This window comes from Bos grunniens, chromosome 3 (genome assembly GCF_055505025.1).
Source record: "Bos grunniens cultivar Pamir isolate PY7600 chromosome 3, Bosgru_T2T1.0, whole genome shotgun sequence".
NCBI lineage: Eukaryota > Metazoa > Chordata > Mammalia > Artiodactyla > Bovidae > Bos > Bos grunniens.
In genome coordinates, this window is record NC_141167.1 from 48,002,885 (window position 1) to 48,025,925 (window position 23,041).

A 23,041-nucleotide genomic window follows, 5' to 3' on the forward strand; every position below is an offset into this window, starting at 1 on the left:
GTAATGTCTCTGCTTTTCAATATCCTGTCTAGGTTGGACATAACTTTCCTTCCAAAGGAGTAAGTGTCTTTTAATTTCATGGCTGCAACATGAAATTGTTGCAATAAGAAGAGGTGGCAAGAATACACAGAAGAACTATACAAAAAAGATCTTTACAACACAGGTAATCATGATGGTATGATCACTCATCTAGAGACAGACATCCTGGAATGCAAAGTCAAGTGGGCCTTAGGAAGCATCACTATGAACAAAGCTAGTGGAGATGATGGAATCCAGTTGAACTATTTCAAATCCTAAAAGATGATGCTGTGAAATGCTGCACTCAATATGCCAGCAAATTTGGAAAACTCAGACGTGGCCACAGAACTGGAAAAGGTCAGTGTTTATTTCAATCCGAAAGAAAGGCAATGCCAAAGAAGGCTCAAACTACCACACAATTGCACTCATCTCACATGCTAGTAAAGTAATGCTCAAAATTCTCCAAGCCAGGCTTCAACAGTATGTGAACCGTGAACTTCCAGATGTTCAAGCTGGATTTAGAAAATGCAGAGGAACCAGAGATCAAATTACCAACATCCATGGTATCATCAAAAAAGCCATAGAGTTCCAGAAAAACATCTATTTCTGTTTTATTGACTATGCCAAAGCCTTTGACTGTGCAGATCACAACAAACTGTGGAAAATTCTGAAAGAGATGGGAATACCAGACCACCTGACTGCCTCTTGAGAAATCTGTGTGCAGGTCTGGAAGCAACAGTTAGAACTGGACATGGAACAACACATTGGTTACAAATAGGGAAAGGAGGATGTCAAGGCTGTATATTGTCATCCTGCTTATTTAACTTATATGTAGATTACATCATGAGAAATCCTGGGCTGGAAGAAGCACAAGCTGGAATCAAGATTGCCAGAAAAAATATCAATAACCTCATATATGCAGATGACACCACCCTTATGGCAGAAAGTGAAGAAGAACTAAAGAGCCTCTTGATGAAAGTGAAAGGAGAGTGAAAAAGTTGGCTGAAAACTCAACATTCAGAAAATGAAGATCATGGCATCCAGTCCAATTACTTCATGGCAAATAGATGGTGAAAAGGTGGAAACAGTGACAGAATTTATTTTCTTGGGCTCCAAAATCACTGTAGATGGTGACTGCAGCCATGAAATTAAGAGATGCTTGCTCCTTGGAAGGAAAGTTATGACCAACCTAGACAGCATATTAAAAATCAGAGACATTACTTTGCCAACAAAAGCCCCTCTAGTCAAAGCTATGATTTTTCCAGTAGTCATGTACAGATGTGAGTGTTGGACTATAAAGATAGCTGAGTGCTGAAGAATTGATTTTTTTGAACTGTGGTGTTGGAGAAGACTCTTGAGAGTCCCTTGGACTTCAAGGAGATCCAACCAGTCCCTCCTAAAATAAATCAGTTCTGAATATTCACTGGAAGGACTGATGCTGAAGCTGAAACTTCAACACTGGCCATCTGATGCGAAGAACTGAGTCATTTGAAAAGACCCTGATGCTGGGAAAGATCAAAGGTGGGAGGAGAAAGGGATAACAGAGGATGAGATTGCTGGATGGAATCACTGATTCAATGGACATGAATTTGAGTAAACTCTGGGAGCTGGTGATAGATAGGGAAGCCTGGTGTGCTGCAGTACACGGAGTGGCAAAGAGTTGGACATGACTGAGTGAGTGTACTGAACTGAAGCAAAATTATAATGAGGTACCACCTTACTGAGGTCTAGAATTGCCTTCATTAAAAAGCCTACAAGTAACAAAAGCTGAAGAGAATGTGGAGAAAAAGGAACCCTCCTATTGCGTTGGTGGGAATGTAGGTTGATATAGGCACTATAGAAAACAGTGTGGATATTCTTTAGAACTAAAATATAGAATTGGTATATGACCCAGTAATCTTACTCCTGAGCATATATTTGGAGAACATCCTAGTTCAAAAAGATATATGCACTCTGATGTTCATAGAAGTACTATTTAGAATAGTCAAACATGGAAGTAATCTAAATGTCCATTGACAAATGAATGGGTGGAGAAGATATGATATATGTACAAACGGGAGACTACTCAGCCACAAAACAGAATGACATAATGCCATTATCGGCAAGATGGATGGACCTAGAGATTATCATACTAACTGAAGTCAGGCAAAGAAAGAGAAATATCATATTATATTACCTCTATGTGGACTCTAAAATATGGCACAAATTAATTTATGAAAGAGAAACACACTCACAGGCATAGATAACAAATTTATGGTTATCAAAATGGAAAGAAGATGTGGAAAGGACAAAATGGGAGTTTGGGATTAGTAGATAAACACTACTGTATATAAAATAGGTAAACAACAAGGTCTTGCTTTATAGCATGAGGAACTATATTCAATATACTGTAACAAACCATAATGGAAAAGAATATGAAAAATAATATATACATGTATATGTATGATGGAACCACTTTGCTGTGCATCAAATACTGATACAACACTGTAAATCCACTATACTTAATAATTATAGGAAAAAATAAATAAATGTGTTCATATGGATGTCATTGTTAGCAAAAAGGAGAGATTATAATAACAATAATAGATAAAAGTAAAATGTGGACTTCAGAGTAGATTTATTGGGTTTTGTGTGATCTTGGGTAATGGTTTTAACCTCTCTTGGGGTCAGTTTCCTTACATAAACAAAGACAATATGTATTTCGTAGAGACATTATGAGCATTGACTATGAGAAAATGCATAAAGTCTTGTGCAAAATTGCAATAAAATTAAAACAAAAATTTTTATTGATAAAAACATTAATAAAAATGAGATTAAAATTATGACACATCATTTAATGCTTATAGTGTTTTTATTTAAGAGGTAAGTATTCTGTTGTGTGAGCTCATAACTTAATTGTTTTCTTCTACCCAAAGCCTACTCAGGTTTTGTGGCTCAGTGGTAAAGAATCTGCCTGCCAATGCAAGAGATTCAGGTTTGATTCCTGGGTCAGAAAGATCCCCTGGAGGAGGAAGTGGCAACCCACTCAGTATTCTTGCTGGGAAAATGCCATGGACAGAGGAATCTGTTGGGCTATAGTCAATGGGGTCACAAAAAGTCGGACACAACTGAGTGCATACACACACACACACACACACACACACACAATTAAGCTTACAGAGCCAAAAAAGCAGTTTAAAGTGGAAGACAAAACACATATGCCTATTCCTGTCAGGTAGAGATCATATTCACTCAATACAGCCCAGGCAGATCCTTTCTAGCTGCCATCTCACATTTTGGGTTTTGTGACTATTTTTCTGGCCTCGATATTTGGTAGTCTGAGGCTCATTTTCCCCAGAAAGTAAGATTCAATTTTCAACGGCAAGTTTAGTCATTGTTTTTCCTTTCAAAATTCAAATCACAAAAAGAGAAGCAAAATAACATATTGTTATGTTTTGGGGGAAGATTTACCCCTCCTCCTCCTTCACCCTACCCGCCTCTTAACACACACACCTTCTTCAAGGAGGATAAATTATGAAATGAAAGTGCCTGCAAAGGAACAGGCTGTTACTGTTTATATGGCTATTTGCAGCTAGGTTCTGTTCTGACCAGGCTGAATCTATTACTAGCAATGCATTATTTACTGTCTTTCTGAATGGAGCCATATGTTATTGATCTGCACCATGTGAAACCTCTATTATGTTCCATTTGAAAGTATTATAAGTTACCTGAATGCACTAGTCTATATATACTGTAGCTTAATAAAACTATTTTTCCAAATAACAATAGTTGCAGATATAGGAGGTTCAGCTGGGTCTTGAAAAATACTGTTTATACTTCTACTATGCCTATAACTCACTCAATGGCTTTACATGTCTCAGTATATTTGTTGCTTAGTTTTGCATCTGAAAAATAGGAATTCCTTTGTTCCTTGTATTACTTTTGTTGAGTAAACCTCCAGTATTGTCTTCTCTCTTATGTAAAACAGCCTAGTGCCTCTGTAGATCTGTAGAGCTAATCCTAATTTTGTGCGATCTGTCTCCTGTGTGTCTATATATCTTTCATAATTTTCATCAAGTTCAAAGATTCAATTTACCAGTGTTTTTTAAAAGTTGCACCTATTATCTAAAATGCTTTGGTTTCAGAAAGAAATCTAAATACTTCAATAGATGTTTTTTTGACTAACATCACGGAATATTATGGACTAAACTGTTTAATCCCCAAAATTCATATGTTGTAGTATTATACTAATCACCTGCTCCACCCAGTGCTTCAGAATGTAGATAAGATTTTAAAAGAAAGTCTTCAATTAAGTTAAAATGAAATCATTAGAGTGGACCATAAACCAGTATGACTTGTGTCTTTATAAAAAGAGGAGAGGACATTTGGACACAGAGAAGTGCAGAGGGATGACAAATAGCAGACATACAGAAAAGTTGACTCTATAAGCCAAGGAGAGAGGCTTGAAACAGATTTCCTCATGAACCACAGAAGGAACCAACTTTACCAACATTGTGATCTTGAATTTTTAGCTTCAGAACTGAGAATTTAAATTTCTTTCAAGCTGCCCAGTAGGCTATTTTGTTATGGCAGCTTTAATAAACTAATACAAATAGCATATATGAAGCAGTGAATGACAAATCTTGTCTCTTAGAATAGATTATTTGTATTTAAAATGCTAGCAATTTGACACATTGCCTTCAATTCTATTTTATTTTTTAACAAATTCCAACTATTTGTTTCCAATATTTATCTCCAAACATCATGTAAATTATTGCAAGATGTATGTAAGAGCCAGTCATTTTTTATAATGCATTCAGTTTTTCTGTTTAATAACATTTGTAACATGTAAAAGAAATCAAAGCAGCCATGATCTTTTCATTATTTTATTTTTGTATCCTTTATATTTTTCTGTCTCTATTCTTATAACCAATTTTCTTCTTAGTAAATGAAGTATCTCTTTCTATATGCTTGAGAGTCTGCCTATGTGTACAATACTTTGATCCCTCCCTCTTACAGAACTTCAGCCAAATTGAAGGAAAAAAACCACAACATTTTCTGTAAAAAGTACTGTTTACCTCATTGTTGAAGCTAGTGCTGGGAAAAGGAATAAACTAAGAGTTTAAGTTATAAGTTTTATGGAAAATAATTTGAGAAAATAAAATTGTGCCACTCTCTGGGGAAAAAGTTTTTAAAAATTCTTCATGTTTTTATCCCTTAACATGTTAAGCCTTTGGTTTTTGCAAAAGTCTTTGGTTTAGCCCTTTTTTAACATGAACCAATATGAAAAAGTTCTATTCTTAACTCCTTACTCTCTTTACAGCCAGTAACTTAGAAAGTTCTGGCTTATTGAAAGTGAAAGTGAAGTCTCTCAGTTGTGTCTGACTCTTTGCAACCCCATGGACTGTAGCCTACCAGGCTCCTCCGTCCATGCAATTTTCCAGGCAAGAGTACTGGAGTAGGTTGCCATTTCCTTCTCCAGAGTATCTTCCTGACCCAGGGATTGAACCCAGGTCTCCCTCATTGTAAGCAAGAAGCTTTACCGTCTGAGCACCCAGGGAAGTCCTTCTGGCTTATTAACATATATTAATTGTTCATTAAATTTGTTACCTTACAAAATGAAAGATAGATGATTGAAAGAGAAATAGAATGAAGCAAAAATGAATGTACAAAGTAATAAATTGCCTAGCGTTTCTAGAGTTTGACCATCACTGCAATTGCCACCCCATATATATTTAATATATTGTAACTTCTTATTGGTGGATCCAAAACTAATATCTAAAAATAGAGGCAAAGCAGTTGTTGCCATCAACTTCTGGTGACCTCAAGCTAGCAGTAATGGAAAAACCTTCCATCATTGCACTTCTATATCTTTCAAATATTTGTGGACAGATTATATAAGCCCCATTATTTCTGAATTGTCATGACCAAAGTGATAAAGGAAGATAATTTAGAGTACTTAGAATACAAAACTTTCTAGTTCTATAAAATATAATTTCATACATCCATAAAAGATCATGTGCTTAACATGATGGCTAAATCTCACATAGCGTTCATTCACTAAGAAAAAGAAAGCTCAACTGAAAAGGCAATCATGATATATGTATATAGTAGAATACAATCACTTTCATTTTGATTATTTGATATTATTAAATGGTGAGAAAAGGAAATAAGAAAATGACAACCATATTGAATGAGAAAAAATAATCAGAAATTATATTTAATAACAAAGTTTTTAAACAAATAATTCAACTGTTTCCATTGTACAATATTGTGACCATGTATAGAGAAATATATTGTGATATAAAATAGGTAATGAAGGCTTCTCTGGTGGCTCAGTGGTAAAACTCTACCTGCCACTGTAGGAGACATGGGTTTGATGTCTGATCTGGGCAGATCCTGCATGCTGTGGGACAACTAAGTCTGTACACCACAACCACTGAGCCAGTGTTCTAGAGACCGGGAGTCACAACTACTGAAGCCCATGTGACATGGAGCCTGTGCTCTGCAACGAGAGGAACCATTGTAATGAGAAGCTGTGCACCACAACTAGGGAGTAGCCCCTGCTCGCTGCAACTAGAGAAAAGCCCGCAAGACCCAGCACAGCCAGAAGTAAATAAGCATCAAAAAACACCAGGTGATATAATATGCTGATTCAATAAAGGTGGTATAATATATTGATACCATGAATGACATTTCTATGCAACAGGAAGAAAAAAAAAACAAACTTGTTTGAAACTGTAAGTGCTTGTGTCTGTATAAGCTAAATCAGAGAGAAGTATGGAAATTATTCACACATATGCATGGCTGATATGATATGTTGCTGCTAAGTCACGTCAGTCGTGTCCAACTCTGTGCGACCCCATAGACGGCAGCCCACCAGGCTCCCTGTCCCTGGGATTCTCCAGGCAAGAACACTGGAGTGGGTTGCCATTTCCTTCTCCAATGCATGAAAGTGAGAAGTGAAAGTGAAGTCGCTCAGTAAGTGTCTGACTCTTAGCGACCCCGCGGACCACAGCCCACCAGACCCCTCCGTCCATGGGATTCTCCAGGCAAGAGTACTGGAGTGGGTCACCAGTGCCTTCTCCACTGATATGATATAATGGGCATGAAAAGCTTTACCGGTTATCAAATATGTTCACTGATGGCTTTTCTGGTACCTAAAATTACTTATTATTAATTATTCTTTTAATTGAAGGCATTTCTCCCTAGAAATACTTGTTTAAAATGTAAATACTTTGAGAAGCAACACATGTGAACATACTAGTACCTATTTTTTTAATAGGCTTAAAGTCAAATCTTGGCTCTACCACTCTGTGGGCCTAAGTAAATTATTGGACCTCATTTCAACAGCCGTGATTTTTGTCTTTGATAAATATGTTGTAGGATTCCCTGGTGGCTCAGTGGTAAAGAATCTGTCAACTAATGAAGGATACGCAGGTTCAATCCCTGAGTTGGGAAGATCCCCTGGAGAATGAAATGGCAACCCATTCCAGTATTCTTGACTGGGAAATCCCATGGATAGAGGAGCCTGGTGAATTGTAGTCTATCGGGTCACAAAGACTTTGACATAACTTACCAACTAAATGACAACAACAACAAATATGTTATGCCAAAGCCACTATTCAGGAGTAAAGAGAATAAAGGAGAAAATTAAGTAGAACCAGGTTTTTTCTTATGGGGGCCTATAGACAGATGCTTTGGTAATTTCCAAACTTCTACTTGCATCATGATTTGCCATGGCAAATCATGGCATGTAAGCACCATTATTCACAATCCTGTTCCCTCTGGAATTTTTTCCTACAGAAAATCAACAGTTAAAACTATTACTTTTACTAGAAACTATGAGGTCAAAAGTCATTTCTCCAGAGAACCATCGGCTAGCACTGCAATATCTTTTCAAATACAATACTGAAAACAAGTCAGATTAGATAAAATGTTAATTTATTTATAGCATGATAGAGGGAAAATCAGAGATGCAACAAGTTTGCATGTTTAAATACAAATATCAATCATGACAGAGATTTGAGAGAGCAGATTTATTTCCAGGTTATGAAAAATACTTAACTCTAAAATCACATATGCTTGACAGTTTTCGTTTCTTGAAGATTTCCGCTATTGACACCATTTTTCTGTTTTAAAACTTATAAAAGTTGATTCCCCTGCCCTTTAGTCTTAAACCGTACTCTGGGGAAATCATGTCTAAGTTGATGATGGAGGTCACTTGCAGAAATACTCAAATAGTTCTTTCGAATGCTTTTAAAGGAAAATGTAGGCAGCATTCAGTCATTCAGTAAACACTTATCAATAAAACATTCTGGGACAGTCATTACTTTTAAGAAATGGGAATGTAAAACAAAGCAACATAGCTACTGCTCCTGTTCCTATTGCATTTTTAGTCTACCAAGGTATGAAAAATGAAAGAAAAAAAGTAAATGCAGAAAAGAATATAAGGTAATTATACATGATGGGCAGAGAATTAAAATAGAGCACACTTTCTGAAATTTGGCACTTCTAATATTTTGGCCTGTGTAATTCTTTGTGTGGGAGGGTGCTGTCTTTTACACTGTGGGGTGTTTAGGAAATCCTTGGCCTCTACCCACTAGATTCCAATAAGGTCATATACCTATCTCAGAAAATCCACCACCCATTTCCAAATGCCTCTTGAGGAGACGTATTTTTCCCCAGTTGAGAATCAATGAAGTAAAGTAATATGATGGAGAGTGATTTCCTTGTCACTGAAAGAGTGGCATTTGATGGTCACAAAAGGCCATTTAAGCTGAGTCCTTAATGTCATGGAGGAGTTATCCATGTAAAGACAAGAGAGAAAATGACAGAGTCAAAGAGGACAATTAGTGTCATAGCTCCCAGGCAGGAACGAGAACGGCAGGTTTGAGGGACAGAAAGGAGGCCGATAAAAGAACAGAAGTATGAGATGACAGTGGAGAAAAGAAGTCAGTTCATATATGGGTTTTTGCCAGGTAAGGGGTTTTTCATTTTATTCTAAGTATAATGAGATGCCATTGGAGGAAGTTTCAACCAAGAAGTAATACTACTTGACTTATGTTTTAAAACAGTCACTCCAGCTTCTGTCTGGAGAATGAATTGAGGCACCATGAGTAGAAGAAGGAAGACTAATTAGTAGGCAATAAATGCAGAAACAGTGAGATGATGATAGTCTCAATTATCTGCAAATTTAAATTCTCCCTCAGTAAGCATGATCAACATTTATACATTTTACATATTGCTTTTCTTCCTTTCTCCTTCTCTTGTGTATAGGCCACCTCTTCTCTTTGCTATGCTTTGCAATATGTTTTCCTATTTTCTTAAGTATGATAAACCATTAATTTTTCCTCATTTATACAACTTTTTAAAGTTAATTCACTTCTTTATTGAATAAAATCGAGTTGCATTAAGGGATTTAAGAAACAGCGTATTATCCTTGTCATTAGTTAATTTTTCATTGAATATAATGTTTTATATAATAATATGTCTGAAATTTTTATTTCCTATAATCAGAAAGATCTTTTAGAATTTCTTCATATTGTCTATGACAGGAAGGAATAATAGGAGTAAGTGGCCATTAAAGTAGGTAGATGTGTTTTTTTTTTTAAGCCATGGGAAAGTCTTTTTAAAATGGCTTGAATTCTTCAATTATCTATAAAATATAAGAACTATATATTTTGCCTCATGTTGTATGAATTAGAAGAAAAAATGGCCACTTAATGCATATTTTGTTTTATTTTTAACATTTTTATTCGGATATAGCAGTCATATAATAAACTGCATTCAGTTCAGTTCAGTTGCTCAGTCATGTCCGACATTTTGTGACCCCATGGACTGCAGCACATCAGGCTTCCCTGTCCAACACCAACTCCTGGAGCTTGCTCAAACTCATGCCCCTTGAGTCAATGATGCCATCCAACCATCTCATCCTCTGTCGTTCCCTTCTCCTCCTGTCTGCAATCTTTGCCGGCATGAGGGTCTTTTCCAAAGAAAATTGCACTCACTGAGATACAATTTGCAAGTTTTAAGGTATGAATACACCCATTTAACCATCACCTCAGTCAAGATAATAAGTATATCCATTACCTTCAAAAGTGGCCCCATGTACCTTTGTAATCCTTCCCTCCTGCTCTCCCATGTATGCCCACATCCCAGGAATACTGCTTTTCATGGACTCTGGTTTATTTGGAGAAGGAAATGGCAACCCACTCCAATGTTCTTGCCTGGAGAATCCCAGGGGCGGTGGAGCCTGGTGGGCTGCTGTCTATGGGGTCACACAGAGTCGGACATGACTGAAGCGACTTAGCAGCAGCAGCAGTTTATACTTAGTGTTTTATATGAATAGAATCATACTCTTTCCTGCACAGTTCTTCAAAAAATATGCTGTCTTTATCTTTGCTCTTCTTTTTAAACTGTTCATTTCCCTAAATACTATTAAGATTTTACTTTCACTTTATTTTAGCCATTTGTTGGTGGTGTTCATTGTTGTAGGGTTTTTCATCTTTCTTGGGCTTGAATATTATTGAACACTTTTGGTCTCTGACTGTGGTATAATACAAAGATATTTGGTCTTTGTCCCCTGTTCCTTGAACAAAGCTCCCAAAACCCTTGGACTTTCTCAAGGGATTAAAGGTGCCAGGAATGTCTTTTGTTCCCAGCAATGGAGCGACTCTTGGTAGACTCCCTTAGATTTCTTTAGGATGGAAGCTAGTCACCAGAAAGACCAACCAATGGTTAAAAAATTGAAACTTTCAGTCTCACCTCTCAACTACCAGAAAGGGAACTAGGATGGAGATTGAGCTAACCGTCAATTGCCAGTGATTTAATCAGCCATGCCTACATAATGAAACTTTCATGAAATACCCTAAATGATGGCGTTCAGAAAGCTTCCAGATCAGTGAACACATCTGTGTTCTGGGAGGGTCGTGTACTTCAACTCCATGGGGTCAAATGCTCCTGTGTGCAGTACCCTTCTGGGTACCTCTTCATCTGGCTATTCATTTGTATCCTCTATAATAAACCATAACCATAAGTAAAGTTGCCTCCTAAGTTTTGTTCGTTGATCTGAAGCTGAGGAGGGGGTCATAGGAATCTCGAAATTATAGCCAGTCATTCAGAAGCACAGGTTATCTGGGACTTGTGATTGATGCCTGAAGTGGAAGGAAGTCATGCAGGACTGAACCCACTTGTGGGATCAAATGCTAACTTCTGATAGTGTCAGGATTGATTGTTAAATGTCTATTTACCGTCAGAGAACTGGTGGTCTTAGAAAAGACCACAGTTATTTGGTGTCAGAAGGGAAAACATTTCACTGAGTTTATAGTTTGGAAAACTTTTCATAATAAAGTCCTCAATTTCTTAACATTTCCCCCTCTTTCCTAATACTTATCACTCTTTCCTTTGGGGACTCCACTTACAAAGAGATTTGGCTGTTTGCAGTTATTCCAAAGGTTATTTATCCTATTAATTTTTAAAATTCACTTGGTTTCATTTTAGATGCTTTCTATGACTATATATTAAAGTTTATTAATATTTTTGTGCAATCTAGCCAACTTTAATTGCATCTAGTATGTTTTTTGTACCATATAGTGTCGTTTCCATTTGTAGAAGTTAATTTAGGGTCTTTTAAAAATATAGATAAATGGATGGATAGGTGGATAAATACAAAGATACATAGATAGGGATACAGATATATTCTGTGTTAAAAACTGTTTAACACTTTATCTGGTAATTCCAACATCTGTGTCAATTCTGGATCAGTTTTGATTAATTGATTTATCGCCTTCTTACGGGTCACATTTTTTCTGCTTCTTTGCATGCCTGGCAATTTTATTATTGGATAGCATTCATTGTTAATTTTACTTGACTGATTGTTGGATACTTTTGTATTCCTATAAATATTCTTGAGCTTGGATGTATTTAAGTTTCTTGAGAACAGTTTATTCACCTTTTTTTAATTCTTGTTTTTAAGATTTTGTAGGTGGGCCCAGCACAGTGCTTGGTCTGGGTTTAATTATTCCCCACTACACCACGGTACAGTTGCATCCTTGTTGGTGATTCATTGTAGTCTCAGGTGGTTTTCTTCCTGTGTTTATGCTAAATGTACAAATACTTAAGGAAGATGCTCTGCAGATCTCTAAAGTGTTCTCCCTTCATCTTCCTCTCTTTATCCCTCTTCCCTTTCTAGCTCTCTATGGAATTCTGTTCTGCAGAGATAACCATCATGTTCTCCCTGGACTTTTGGCTTCAGCTTTGCCCCTCAGTGAGTCCACCAGACTCTGCTTGAGTTTCACCTCCCTGCACCTCAGCTTGGTTTCCTCTCAGAGCAGTAGCTAACTGGGCAACTAGAGGGCTTTTCTTCTGTGTTTTCTTTCTGAGCAATCATCATTCTTAATTCCCTAGTGTCCAATGTTTTTCAATCCTCTGTTCCCCATATTTTCCCAACTTTTTGGTGCATCAGCAGGAGATGAAATCTGATCTCTATTACTTCTTGCCTAGAAATGGAAGTCACAATATTTTCAAAACATCCTCAGCCAGCTCACAGGGGTACCAACAAATTATAAAGGCTAAATTTTAATATGTGCCAGACTTTATACTTGATCTTCTAGGTATACAAGTATCTATACCAGGTCTTTTATGTACATGGTATTTTCTTTGCCTGACCCTCTCCTCACTACGTATTCCATCCATTTATATTTGATGAGAAGTTTTATGTTACCAGCTCAGCTGGTAAAGAATCTGCCTAAAATGCAGGAGACCTGGGTTCCATTCCTGGGTTGGGACGATCCCCTGGAGGAGGGAATGGCTACCCACTCCAATATTCTGGCCTGGAGAATTCCATGGACTGTATAGTCCATGGGGTTGCAAAGAGTCAGACATAACTGAGTGACTTTCACTTTCACTTCCTTTATAGTTGTAGATTCCTCACTTTACTACTTCTTTTTGTATAGCCTGAGGATTTAAATTCCATCCAAAATGAAGAAGTTTAAAGGGATGTGTTAGCTACAATATTAACCACCAATTAATTCGATAGCCTTTTTAGTTTTCTACTTAATTTTGTTTTATAAACATGTGGTTGCATCGTAAGTGAAGAAAATACACTGAACTTAAATATCAATCATTTTCTATTTTAAGTAACTATGTCTCAAAATTAAGAACAAACAAAACAGACTGTTCAAAACGCAATGTTAGTTTTCTCAGGATCTCTGGAGAATTCATTACCAGAGTCCATTATTGCAAATCTCTGTAGGCTGGGATTTTATTGTTATCGTTATTATTGTTTTTGAAAATACTCTGAAGGATCTAAATCGGCCATCCTTTCTTCCTTTTTGTGATATACTTCATAATCCATCTTGGATTATGGCACAGTTTCTAGTGTATATTTTGAAGCTTGAATAGGATAATATGATATGCTAAGTGAGGTCCGTACTACTGCTGCTCTTCAGTGATACAAGAATCGATTTTATTTGCTCAGGATCTCTCTGTCTGTTTCTGTCTCTCTCTGTACTTCTGTGTGTGTGTGTGTGTGTGTGTGTGTGTGTGTGTGTGTGTATAGTCGTGCTTATGTCTGTCAGTGGTATGACTGAAAAATATTTACAAAAATGCTACCTTCAAAAAGCGAAGTTGTGCTGAAGAATTGATCAAAGGTACTTTCTCATTACTGATATTTGGAAAGGATGTTGAATGACAAATTACTGCTGTTGAGTTATTGGAGTTAGTATTTAGAAAACTTTGAGAGTGCTTACATGACTCTTAAATTTAGGTATAGCTGTTACTGTCAAATATTAACTATAATGTTTTGGTCTGTGAAATCCAGACTGCCTTTTTTTTTTTTTTTTTTTTTTTACCTTTTGCAAGTAATAAAGTATGGATTTTTTTCCCCCCATAGAGTTCTGGTATGAATAGGAGAAAGAAATTGTGAGAGATTTTTCTGATTTTGCTTTGCTCATCCCACTAATACAATGAGTTGTCGCTCTACTGGTTACCATGTAAATACTGTGCTATCCACCATTCTTTTCTTTCAAAGAGAAACTAGGTTTAAAATACTTAAACAAAAAAAAAAAAAAGTTTTACTGCTTTAGGTAACGGAAGAGTCCAAAGTTAAGGGCTAGTATCAAGAACGCAGACATTTGACATCAGAAGTCAGCACATATGGCCACCTAAGAGAGTTCCTTCCAAGAAGTGACTTCTATAACCAAAAGAGAAAGAAGAAATCCTTGGCATACAAATGTAGCAAATATCTACATAAGACATGATGCTATAAAACTCCTAGAAGAGAGAATAAGCAAAATCTTTTCAGATATAAATTGTATCAATGGTTTCTTAGGTCAGTTTCCCAAGACAACAAAATTAAAAACAAAAATAAACAAATAGGACCTAATGAAATTTATAAGTTTTTACACAGCAAAGGAACCATAACAAATATGAAACACAACTCACAGATAAGAGAAAACGTTTGTGAGTGATGCAGCAGACAAGGGCTTAATCTCCAAAATATACAAACAGATCACACAATTCAACAACAACACAAAAAAAACAACCAATCAAAAATGGGCAGGCAACCTTAATAGGCATTTTCCAAAGAAGACATATAGATGGGCAAGAGGCATATGAATAGATGCTCAATGTCACTAATTATTAGAAAAATGAAAATCAAAACAACAATGAGATACTACCTCATACCACTCAGAATGGTCACCATCAAAAAGTCTACAAATAACAAATGCCAGAGAGAGCATAAGAGAAAAGGGAACCCTCCTACATTGTTGATGGGAATATAAACTGGTGTAGCCACTATGGAAAACAGTGTGGAGGTTCTTCAGAAAACTAAAAAATAGAATTAACACATGATCAACAATCAGACTCCTGGGCATCTGCCCAGACAAACTATACTTCAAAAATATATATGCACCCCTATGTTCATAGCAGCACTGTTCACAATAGCCAAGGCATAGAAACAACCTAACTATCCATGGACAGATGAATGGATGAAGATGTGGTACATATAGATAACTGAATATTACTCAGCCATAAAAATAACAAAGAATGCCATCTGCAGCAACATGGATACAATTAGAGATTATCATATAAAGTGAACTCAGTCAGAAGGAGAAAGACAAATATCATATAATATCACAAATGTGGAACCCAAAATATGGCACAAATAAACCTTTTTACAAAACAAAAACAGATTCATAGATATAGAGGACAGCATTCTGGTAGCCAAGGGAGAGGAAGATGAGGGAGGGAAGGACTAGGATCTTGGGATTAGCATATGTAAACTACTCTATATAGGATAGATAAACCACAAGGTCATACTGAATGGCACAGGGAACTATATTCAATATCCTGAGATAAACATGCTTCAGAAGGTACATAAGCATAAAAAAAAGATTAAAAAACAGTCAGATTTTTATTCTGTGGTAAAACATTACATGTGGGTTTCCCAGGTGGTACTAGTGGTAAAGAACCCTCCTGCCAATGCAGGAGACATAAGAGATGCAGATGCAATTCCTGGGAAGGGAAGATCCCCTGGAAGAGGGCATGGAAACCCACTCCAGTATTCTTGCCTGAAGAATTCCATGGACAGAGGCATCTGGAGGGCTACAGTCCATAGGGTTGCACACAGTCAGACACAACTGAAGCAAATTAGCATGGTATGGTATAAACTCTTACATGTACTAGACATTCATAAAATGAAGTACTCAGTGAAGATTTTGAGAGAAAAGCAAGACTTGCACAGTCTGAAGGAAAGGAGTTGCTTTCATGGAAAGCATTTCCTATTAGTGAAATAGGTTCAGAGGCAAGAATGATTTCATTTCAAATGTGTAGGACCCAGTCCTATGTCTGCTTGAGCAGAATGTTGGTTTATGTTAAATAGTGGGAAATGCTCTGAGAGCTGCTGGTAGGGTATGAAGTCTTATCAGTATGAAAAGTTAGGAAGAAACTGCACAAACAAAGAATAAAATTAGAAAGAGGCACTGCTATATTTAAAATAGGTAACCAACAAGGACTTACTGTATACCACAGGGAACTCTGCTCAATACTCTGCAACAACCTAAATGGGGAAAGAATTTGAAAAAGAATAGATACACGTATATGTATAACTGAATCACTTTGCTGTACACCTTGAAGTAATACAATGTTGTTAATCAGCTATATTCCAATATAAAATAAAAGTTAAAAACAAAAAAAGAGATGCACCAGAGTAGGACAAAGTGTAACAAAGCACAGAGCCATGAACCTGAACCATCTGACATGAAGAGCAGTGTATGGAAACCATGAATCAAGCAGCACTTAGGCTCGTGCTCGAATCCCAAAGAGCAGAGTAAAAGTTCTTTGTCTGAGCAGGAAAACCATGACTCAGAGGATCTAATGAGATAGGAGGCACTGAATGAAGTGGGTTGTTTAGATAGGCAAAGACGCAAGGAGCCAGTGGAGAGCAGAATATTGCTTCACTTCATTTCAACTCAGCAAATATACAACCAGACTCTGGAAGCAAGATTTGTGCAAAAAACTGGAGATATAGAGGGATAGAACAACAGAATTGGGTTTCTGGCAGAATGCATTAGAAAGATGAGGTATCAAAAAATAGGACTGGCCTTGAGTTTTTGTTTATTTATTCCCCTTTTAAAACTAGAACTGAATCTTGGATGTATATAAGATGGAGACCACAGACCTAACACATTACACAGTTCTGTATTCTGATTTTCTATCTTTTCTTACATGCTCTTAACCTATCTTTTATTAATAGTCTTGTATTTTTTTTTTTTACCAGAATTAACAATGCTGCTTTCTCCTCTTGATTTTAAAGGAGGTTTTGCTGGCTGTGCAATTTTAGGCAACTTATTCAACCTCTCTGAACTTCATTCTACTCTTCTGTTAAAATGAAAACAAATAATGTTTGCATTTTAGTGTTATGAAGATTAAATGATATAAAATATATCCCAGTAAGTCACACAAAGCTACATGAAACACATGCTCCTTATCCAAGTTTTTTTCAGTTCTTCATGGCTTTCTTTCTTTTTCCTTTTTCTCACTCCATGTACTGAAAGATGTTGGAGCTAAGAAAAGCAATAAGTTGAAAAATCAAGTTATTCTTTTCATAGTGATATTCTACCCTGAGAAATTTCTGACAGGAAGAGAAGGATCATGTTTCTGGGAGCCAGGCATTTTCCATGATACTAAAGAGTCAGTATCCTGCACAATCTTTTAATAGAAGAAACGTAAAATCTTCACAATAGCCTAAAACTTAGTGCTCTGGCCTGCTCTGGGTTTTCTCAGGTCTGATTTTCTCACCTCTCTTTGCTGTCTTCCCTCTCCTCCAGCCACAGTGGCCTTCCCACCTCTTCTGCACCGGTGCTGTTGCACGGGCTGCTGCCCCCTGCTGGGCATGGTCCTTCCACCAATAGCGGTGAGGATAACTCCCTGTCCATCTTCGCATCTTTGTTCAAATGTCACCTTCTCAGTGAGGCTACTCTGACACCCATATTTAATTTGCAAAATCATCTTTCCTGCTTCAACATTCCAAATCCTTTCTACTGGGCTGAAATTTTTTCCCCATCTAATCTAATCATCTAATGTACTATGTGATTCATTATTTATTAATTATAGTCCATCTTCCTTACAGAAATAAAAGCTCTACAAAGAGAGAAGCTTTTGTCTGTTTTGTTCAATGCCTTATCCTAAGTTCTGGCACATGTTAGGCTCTTAGTAAATACTTACTGAATTAGTAAGGGTTGTGTTTATAACGTAAATATGGAACATTTACATTAGTAACTTAATAAAAAACTTATTAAGAGTTCTGGTTGAGTAGTTTTAGTGAGAAAATAATTAATTAGATTTTTAACTGGAAGACAATACTTATGAGAGAGTTCAAAACTAACTTTGAAATGAAATCAGGTAAAAGTCAATCAAAATGATTTCAAATGAAAAAACCTCTGCTAAATATTTTAATTAAAATGGGGAGCAGAAAGAGGAATTTGGTGACAGGTACAAACACTTAATGCAAAAGAGCATGGAAGGACTCTACAAAGTGGTTTCTACAATAAAGGGACACAAACAGTCCAAAGTAACTTATTAGAAAAATAACTGCATGTGTACAGGATACTACAGATGTATAGGATATTACAAATAAATATTATTTTGTCTGGTAAGGGGATAGTGACAATCAGAACATCAGAGAGAGGGTCTGGAATGTTTATTTCTCACTTCAATCAAAGAAAGAGTTCACAACATCAATAGCACAGAATCAAGAAAAAATTTGGAAGAAGAGATAAAATTCAGGAAATCTAGAAATAGATCATTTCTAATCTGCAAATCATGAGATCATAGTAGTGATGACCATGATAAAACACACACACACAGAAAAACACAAAATGGTTATGGCAAAACTTATAGCCTTCTTGTTTGAAGTAAGTTTTATGAAAGACAAGTTTTCAGTCATGCATATGACACATCTCATTACCATACAATTTCCTCTTATATATATGATGGTGGTTTAGTCGCTAAGTCATGTCCGACTCTTGCGACCCCATGGACTGTAGTCTGGCAGGCTCCTCTGTCCATGGGATTCTCCAGGCAAAAATATTGGAGTGGGTTGCCATTCCCTTCTCCAGGGGATCTTCCTAACCCAGGAATAGAATCTGGGTCTACTGCATTGCAGGCAAATTCTTTACAGATTGAGCTACAAGTGAAGCCCTACATATATATACATATACATAAATTATATCTGGAAAGTTAATCTACTTTCCATACTCTGGAAACACATTTTTGAAAAGTGTTTTAAATTCACTGCCATATTTTCCAAAAAGTTATCATGTAGACCATTAACATCTATAATTTTTATGAAAAGCCACAAAATATAAATAAAAATCATTTCCAATATTTGCAAACATCTGTTCTAATTTAGCTTTAGTAGCCAAATTGTTTGGTATTTAGATATGAGTTTTTATCCATTCTTTCTATTACAAGGATGCGTATGTGTGTGTGTGTTTGTGTGTGTGTGTGTCTGTGATTACCTTTATAAAGAAATGAGCATGGAAAAAAAAAGTGAAAGGTCAACAGCAAGTAAGAAGTGGTTTAATTTTGTCATTATTAGGCTTTTTACTTTGTTTTTTTTTTTCCTTCTAATAAGTATTGAGGCTCAGAAAATAAGAAAAGAAAGCTGTGGGATTTTGTCCTTACATAGCATAGTGACTATGCAATTTAATGAAGAAAAAACCAAGGATATCACTCTTATTAACAAGACAATATAAGTCAGGAAGGTTAATTGTATATGATGTATTTTCTGTGGTATATTCTATACTCTTTCCTCATTTTTTAAGCCAATATATGTCATATTTTGTAGAATAAAACTACAACTCAGAAATCAACTTTGAGTGCTGTTCTTCAGGGAGGTCCCTCTATTCAGAGTGGCACTTTTGACAAATGGCCATCACTGCATGATTATTACGTGATGGTGCAATTTAGCTCTCCTGATGAACACTTAGGAGGACCATTCACTCTGATACCTCAAATCATACTTTCCTAACCCTTGTGGTATCATTTTTTTTTTAAAGCAGAGAGAATATAGTGAGATATATTTTAAAAGAAAGCTAGCAGAAGTATTGCTAATTAGAGGTAACTCTTTTGGTAAAACAATATAAGAGGAAAGGGATAACGTCCTCAGTATAGACTACAGAGACAAGAGTTCCCCTTCTGTTTGTACAAATTTCACTTAAATAGAATATTGCTTCTTTTTTGGCTCCCATCAGTGGAGCAGACAAAATTACATTTGCCTAAAATGATGGGTACTGTTATACTCTGCTTCAGGAAAAGATACAAGACCAACATGTTACTTTCATATATGGCATCTCTTTAATTAAGACCAGTGCTTTACTAGCACATAACCATTACACAAAACTGGTATAAAACTGTTGGGATTTAACTTTAACAGATAAACAAAGGGAAGAGAAAGGAGTGAATCAATAAGTTTGATCACCCATTAGAATTCTATTTATACTTTTACTGGGAAGATATTAATATTAATTGATTTAAATAGAAGCAACCAGTTTTCATGTGACATTGGTGCTCATAAGCAATGATAATGTATTTATATTTCACAAGCCAATATGAATTAAATATATCTGGATTTTATATCAGGGACCAAGGCCCAGCCAGTATGTTCAATTTGATACTCAACAATTACTACTTTTAATTTCTTAGTGCCACATTATTGGGGTCTCATAGGTGGCTCAGTGGTAAAAAATCTTCCTGCCAATGCAGGAGATACAAGAGACATGGGTTTGATCACTGGGTAAGGAGGATCCCCTGGAGGAGGAAATGGTGACCCATTCCAGTATTCTGCCTGGTAAATCCCATGGACAGAGGAGCCTGGCAAACTACACTCCATGGGGTTGCAAAGAGGTGGACATGACTGAGCACACACGCACCCCACATTACTGACTGCCATTTTTTCTTTTTGCTAGCTTCCACGATATACAGTGGGAATATAAAGCATGATAAAATTGCTTACCTAATTAATATGCTATTATTTTTCTGTAAATGCATATATTGTTTAGTCTTTAGCCTAATACTTGGTAATTTTGCAGAGGAATTGGAAGAGGACCTTTAATGCCATATCCTTCCACCAAAAAGTAAAAATATAAGTATCAATTGCAGAAGACTGCATTTCCTAGACTTTATTAAAGGTATTGGCATTGGTAAAATGCCATGTCTCTTGCAAGTTTCCCTCAAAGCTTTATGAGAACACAATGCCTTTAGAAGAAATTAAATTTACCTCTCTGATGCTTTGCAAAGATTTGTCAACTTTTTATTACTAACATATGAAGAATAATACATAAATACTGAAGAATATGACTTTTCTTTTTATCTCTATTACGCCAGAAAGCACAGGGCAAATCAGAGATTGCAGCATTGCACGAAATGTGCTTTAGAGGGTGGATAAGAGACCTCAAAACAAGTTCCATCAATAAAACTCCATTTTACAGGAAGTTTTCTTGATAGGACGATGTAGAAAATGATTTCCCATTTTCAGATCAGCTTGGGAGATACCAGATTAAGCAGAAGGAACATGTTCCATATTCTTCGATTTCCTGGATCCTTTTATATGCTAACATGCTTTGTGAAGACAGGAGGGCTCAGTTTTTCTCAACTCAATTTGGTCACAGGACAGTGCTTTTTTTGTCCCTCTATAGGTCATCTACTAGAATTATTCTTCCAAAGAAAGCACTTTGGGAAAGTTAACACAGTGTACTGATTAACTTCAGCGATTAGGTAGAGATTTAAAAGGCAAGTGTATCGACATTTTAATACTCCAACATCTGATGCACTGGTTCTTCTTTGGAAGGAAAAACACTGCAGAAATGATAAGAATCAGGGAGGGTTCCAGCACAATCTGTTGCTCAGATTGTGATAACATTTTGCAGATGTGCATTTTAGCATCTGAGAGGCAATGTTCCTCCAGTGAACCTGAATTATATAGATTAGCCAAATGAAAAAGAAAACACTTCTTAGAAATTTGGGTCTATTTTCTAACTGCAGTTTACCCTGTTTCAGATATTCTCTCATTCACCACCATGCCTCCAGTTTGTTAAAACTGTAAATGTCACTTGCCCAGATTGAGTGGAAGTTAGTAAAGTCGATCTGATGTATTATTTATATTCCAGCTTCATATCACACTTTTGGCTGAACAGCCCAAGGCTCTAAGAACTTTTCAATAAAGCAAAAATGATGGAAGTTAGTATACGATTAGAAAACCTAGGATAAAGAGAGTACAAATAAGAGACTTAGGAAGCTAAATACTGACAAAGCATTCAGAGTTCATTTATTAAAATGGAAGAATATGAATCAATAGTAATATAATAACATACCAAAATCAAGTGGCATAGAATTAGATGTGTTTTCTAACAGTATCAATTTCAAAAGAGGACACATCAATGATCAGATCAGATCAGAGCAGATCAGTCGCTCAGTCGTGTCCGACTCTTTGCGACCCCATGAATTGCAGAACGCCAGGCCTCCCTGTCCATCACCAACTCCCGGAGTTCACTGAGATTCACGTCCATTGAGTCAGTGATGCCATCCAGCCACATCAATGATAGCCTCTTACAAACAAGAAACTTGAGATGTCATGTGCACCCCCCTCAATCCAAATCATGGACAACTTACTTATTCATTTCCAAACACTATGTGCAAAATCCCCAAATTGAATCTTTCAACATTATTAATACCCAGAAAATCTGGTTAATTGTAGTACTTTTCATATTTTTATGAAAATCATATAAATGAGCCTAGATTTTCTCACATCACTGAGAACAATCAATTCACGATTGGAGTCTAGGAAGAGGGGGATTTATTTAGGACAATAAGGATGGCCCAGAGTAAAGAATGCTTCCCTTGTGGCTCAGCTGGTAAAGAATCTGCCTACAATGCGGGAGACCTGGGTTTGATCCCTGGATTGGGAAGATCTCCTGGAGAAGGGAAAGGCGACCCACTCCAGTATTCTGGCCTGGAGAATTCCATGGATTGTATAGTTTAGTTCAGTTCAGTTCAGTTGCTCAGTTGTGTCCCACTCTTTGCGACCCCATGAACCACAGCATGCCAGGCCTCCCTGTTTATCACCAACTCCCAGAGCTTACTCAAACTTATGTCCATTGAGTCGGTGATGCCATTCAACCATCTCATCCTCTGTTGTCCCCTTCTCCTCCCACCTTCAATCTTTCCCAGCATCAGGGTCTTTTCAAATGAGTCCATTGGTCACATCAGGTGGCCAAAGTATTGCAGTTTCAGCTTCAGTATCAGTCCTTCCAATGAATATTCAGGACTGATTTACTTTAGGATGGATTGGTTGGATCTCCTTGCAGTCCAAGGGACTCTCAAGAGTCTTCTCTAACACCACGGTTCAAAAGCATCAATTCTTTGGTGCTCAGCTTTCTTTATAGTCCAACTCTCAAATCCATACATGACTACTGGAAAAACCATAGCTTTGACTAGACAGACCTTTGCTGGCAAAGTAATGTCTCTGCTTTTTAATATA

At 36.6% G+C, this 23,041-nt stretch overlaps 1 protein-coding gene across 11 annotated transcripts in view; it reads right to left on the minus strand.

Annotated features, from left to right (window-relative positions):
* The window catches only part of NEGR1 (neuronal growth regulator 1), a 1,037,762-nt gene that overhangs the window by 368,804 nt on the left and 645,917 nt on the right, over positions 1–23,041 (minus strand). The window contains exon 4 of one of the 11 annotated variants that reach the window (XM_086390578.1): positions 16,996–17,066. The exons of the other annotated variants lie outside the window; for them this stretch is intronic. Within the exon in view, the coding sequence (XP_086246704.1) occupies positions 17,011–17,066 (56 nt within the window). The 3' untranslated portion in view covers positions 16,996–17,010. Of the gene's footprint in view, positions 1–16,995; positions 17,067–23,041 lie in introns of those variants that run through there. 11 annotated transcript variants of the gene reach the window in all.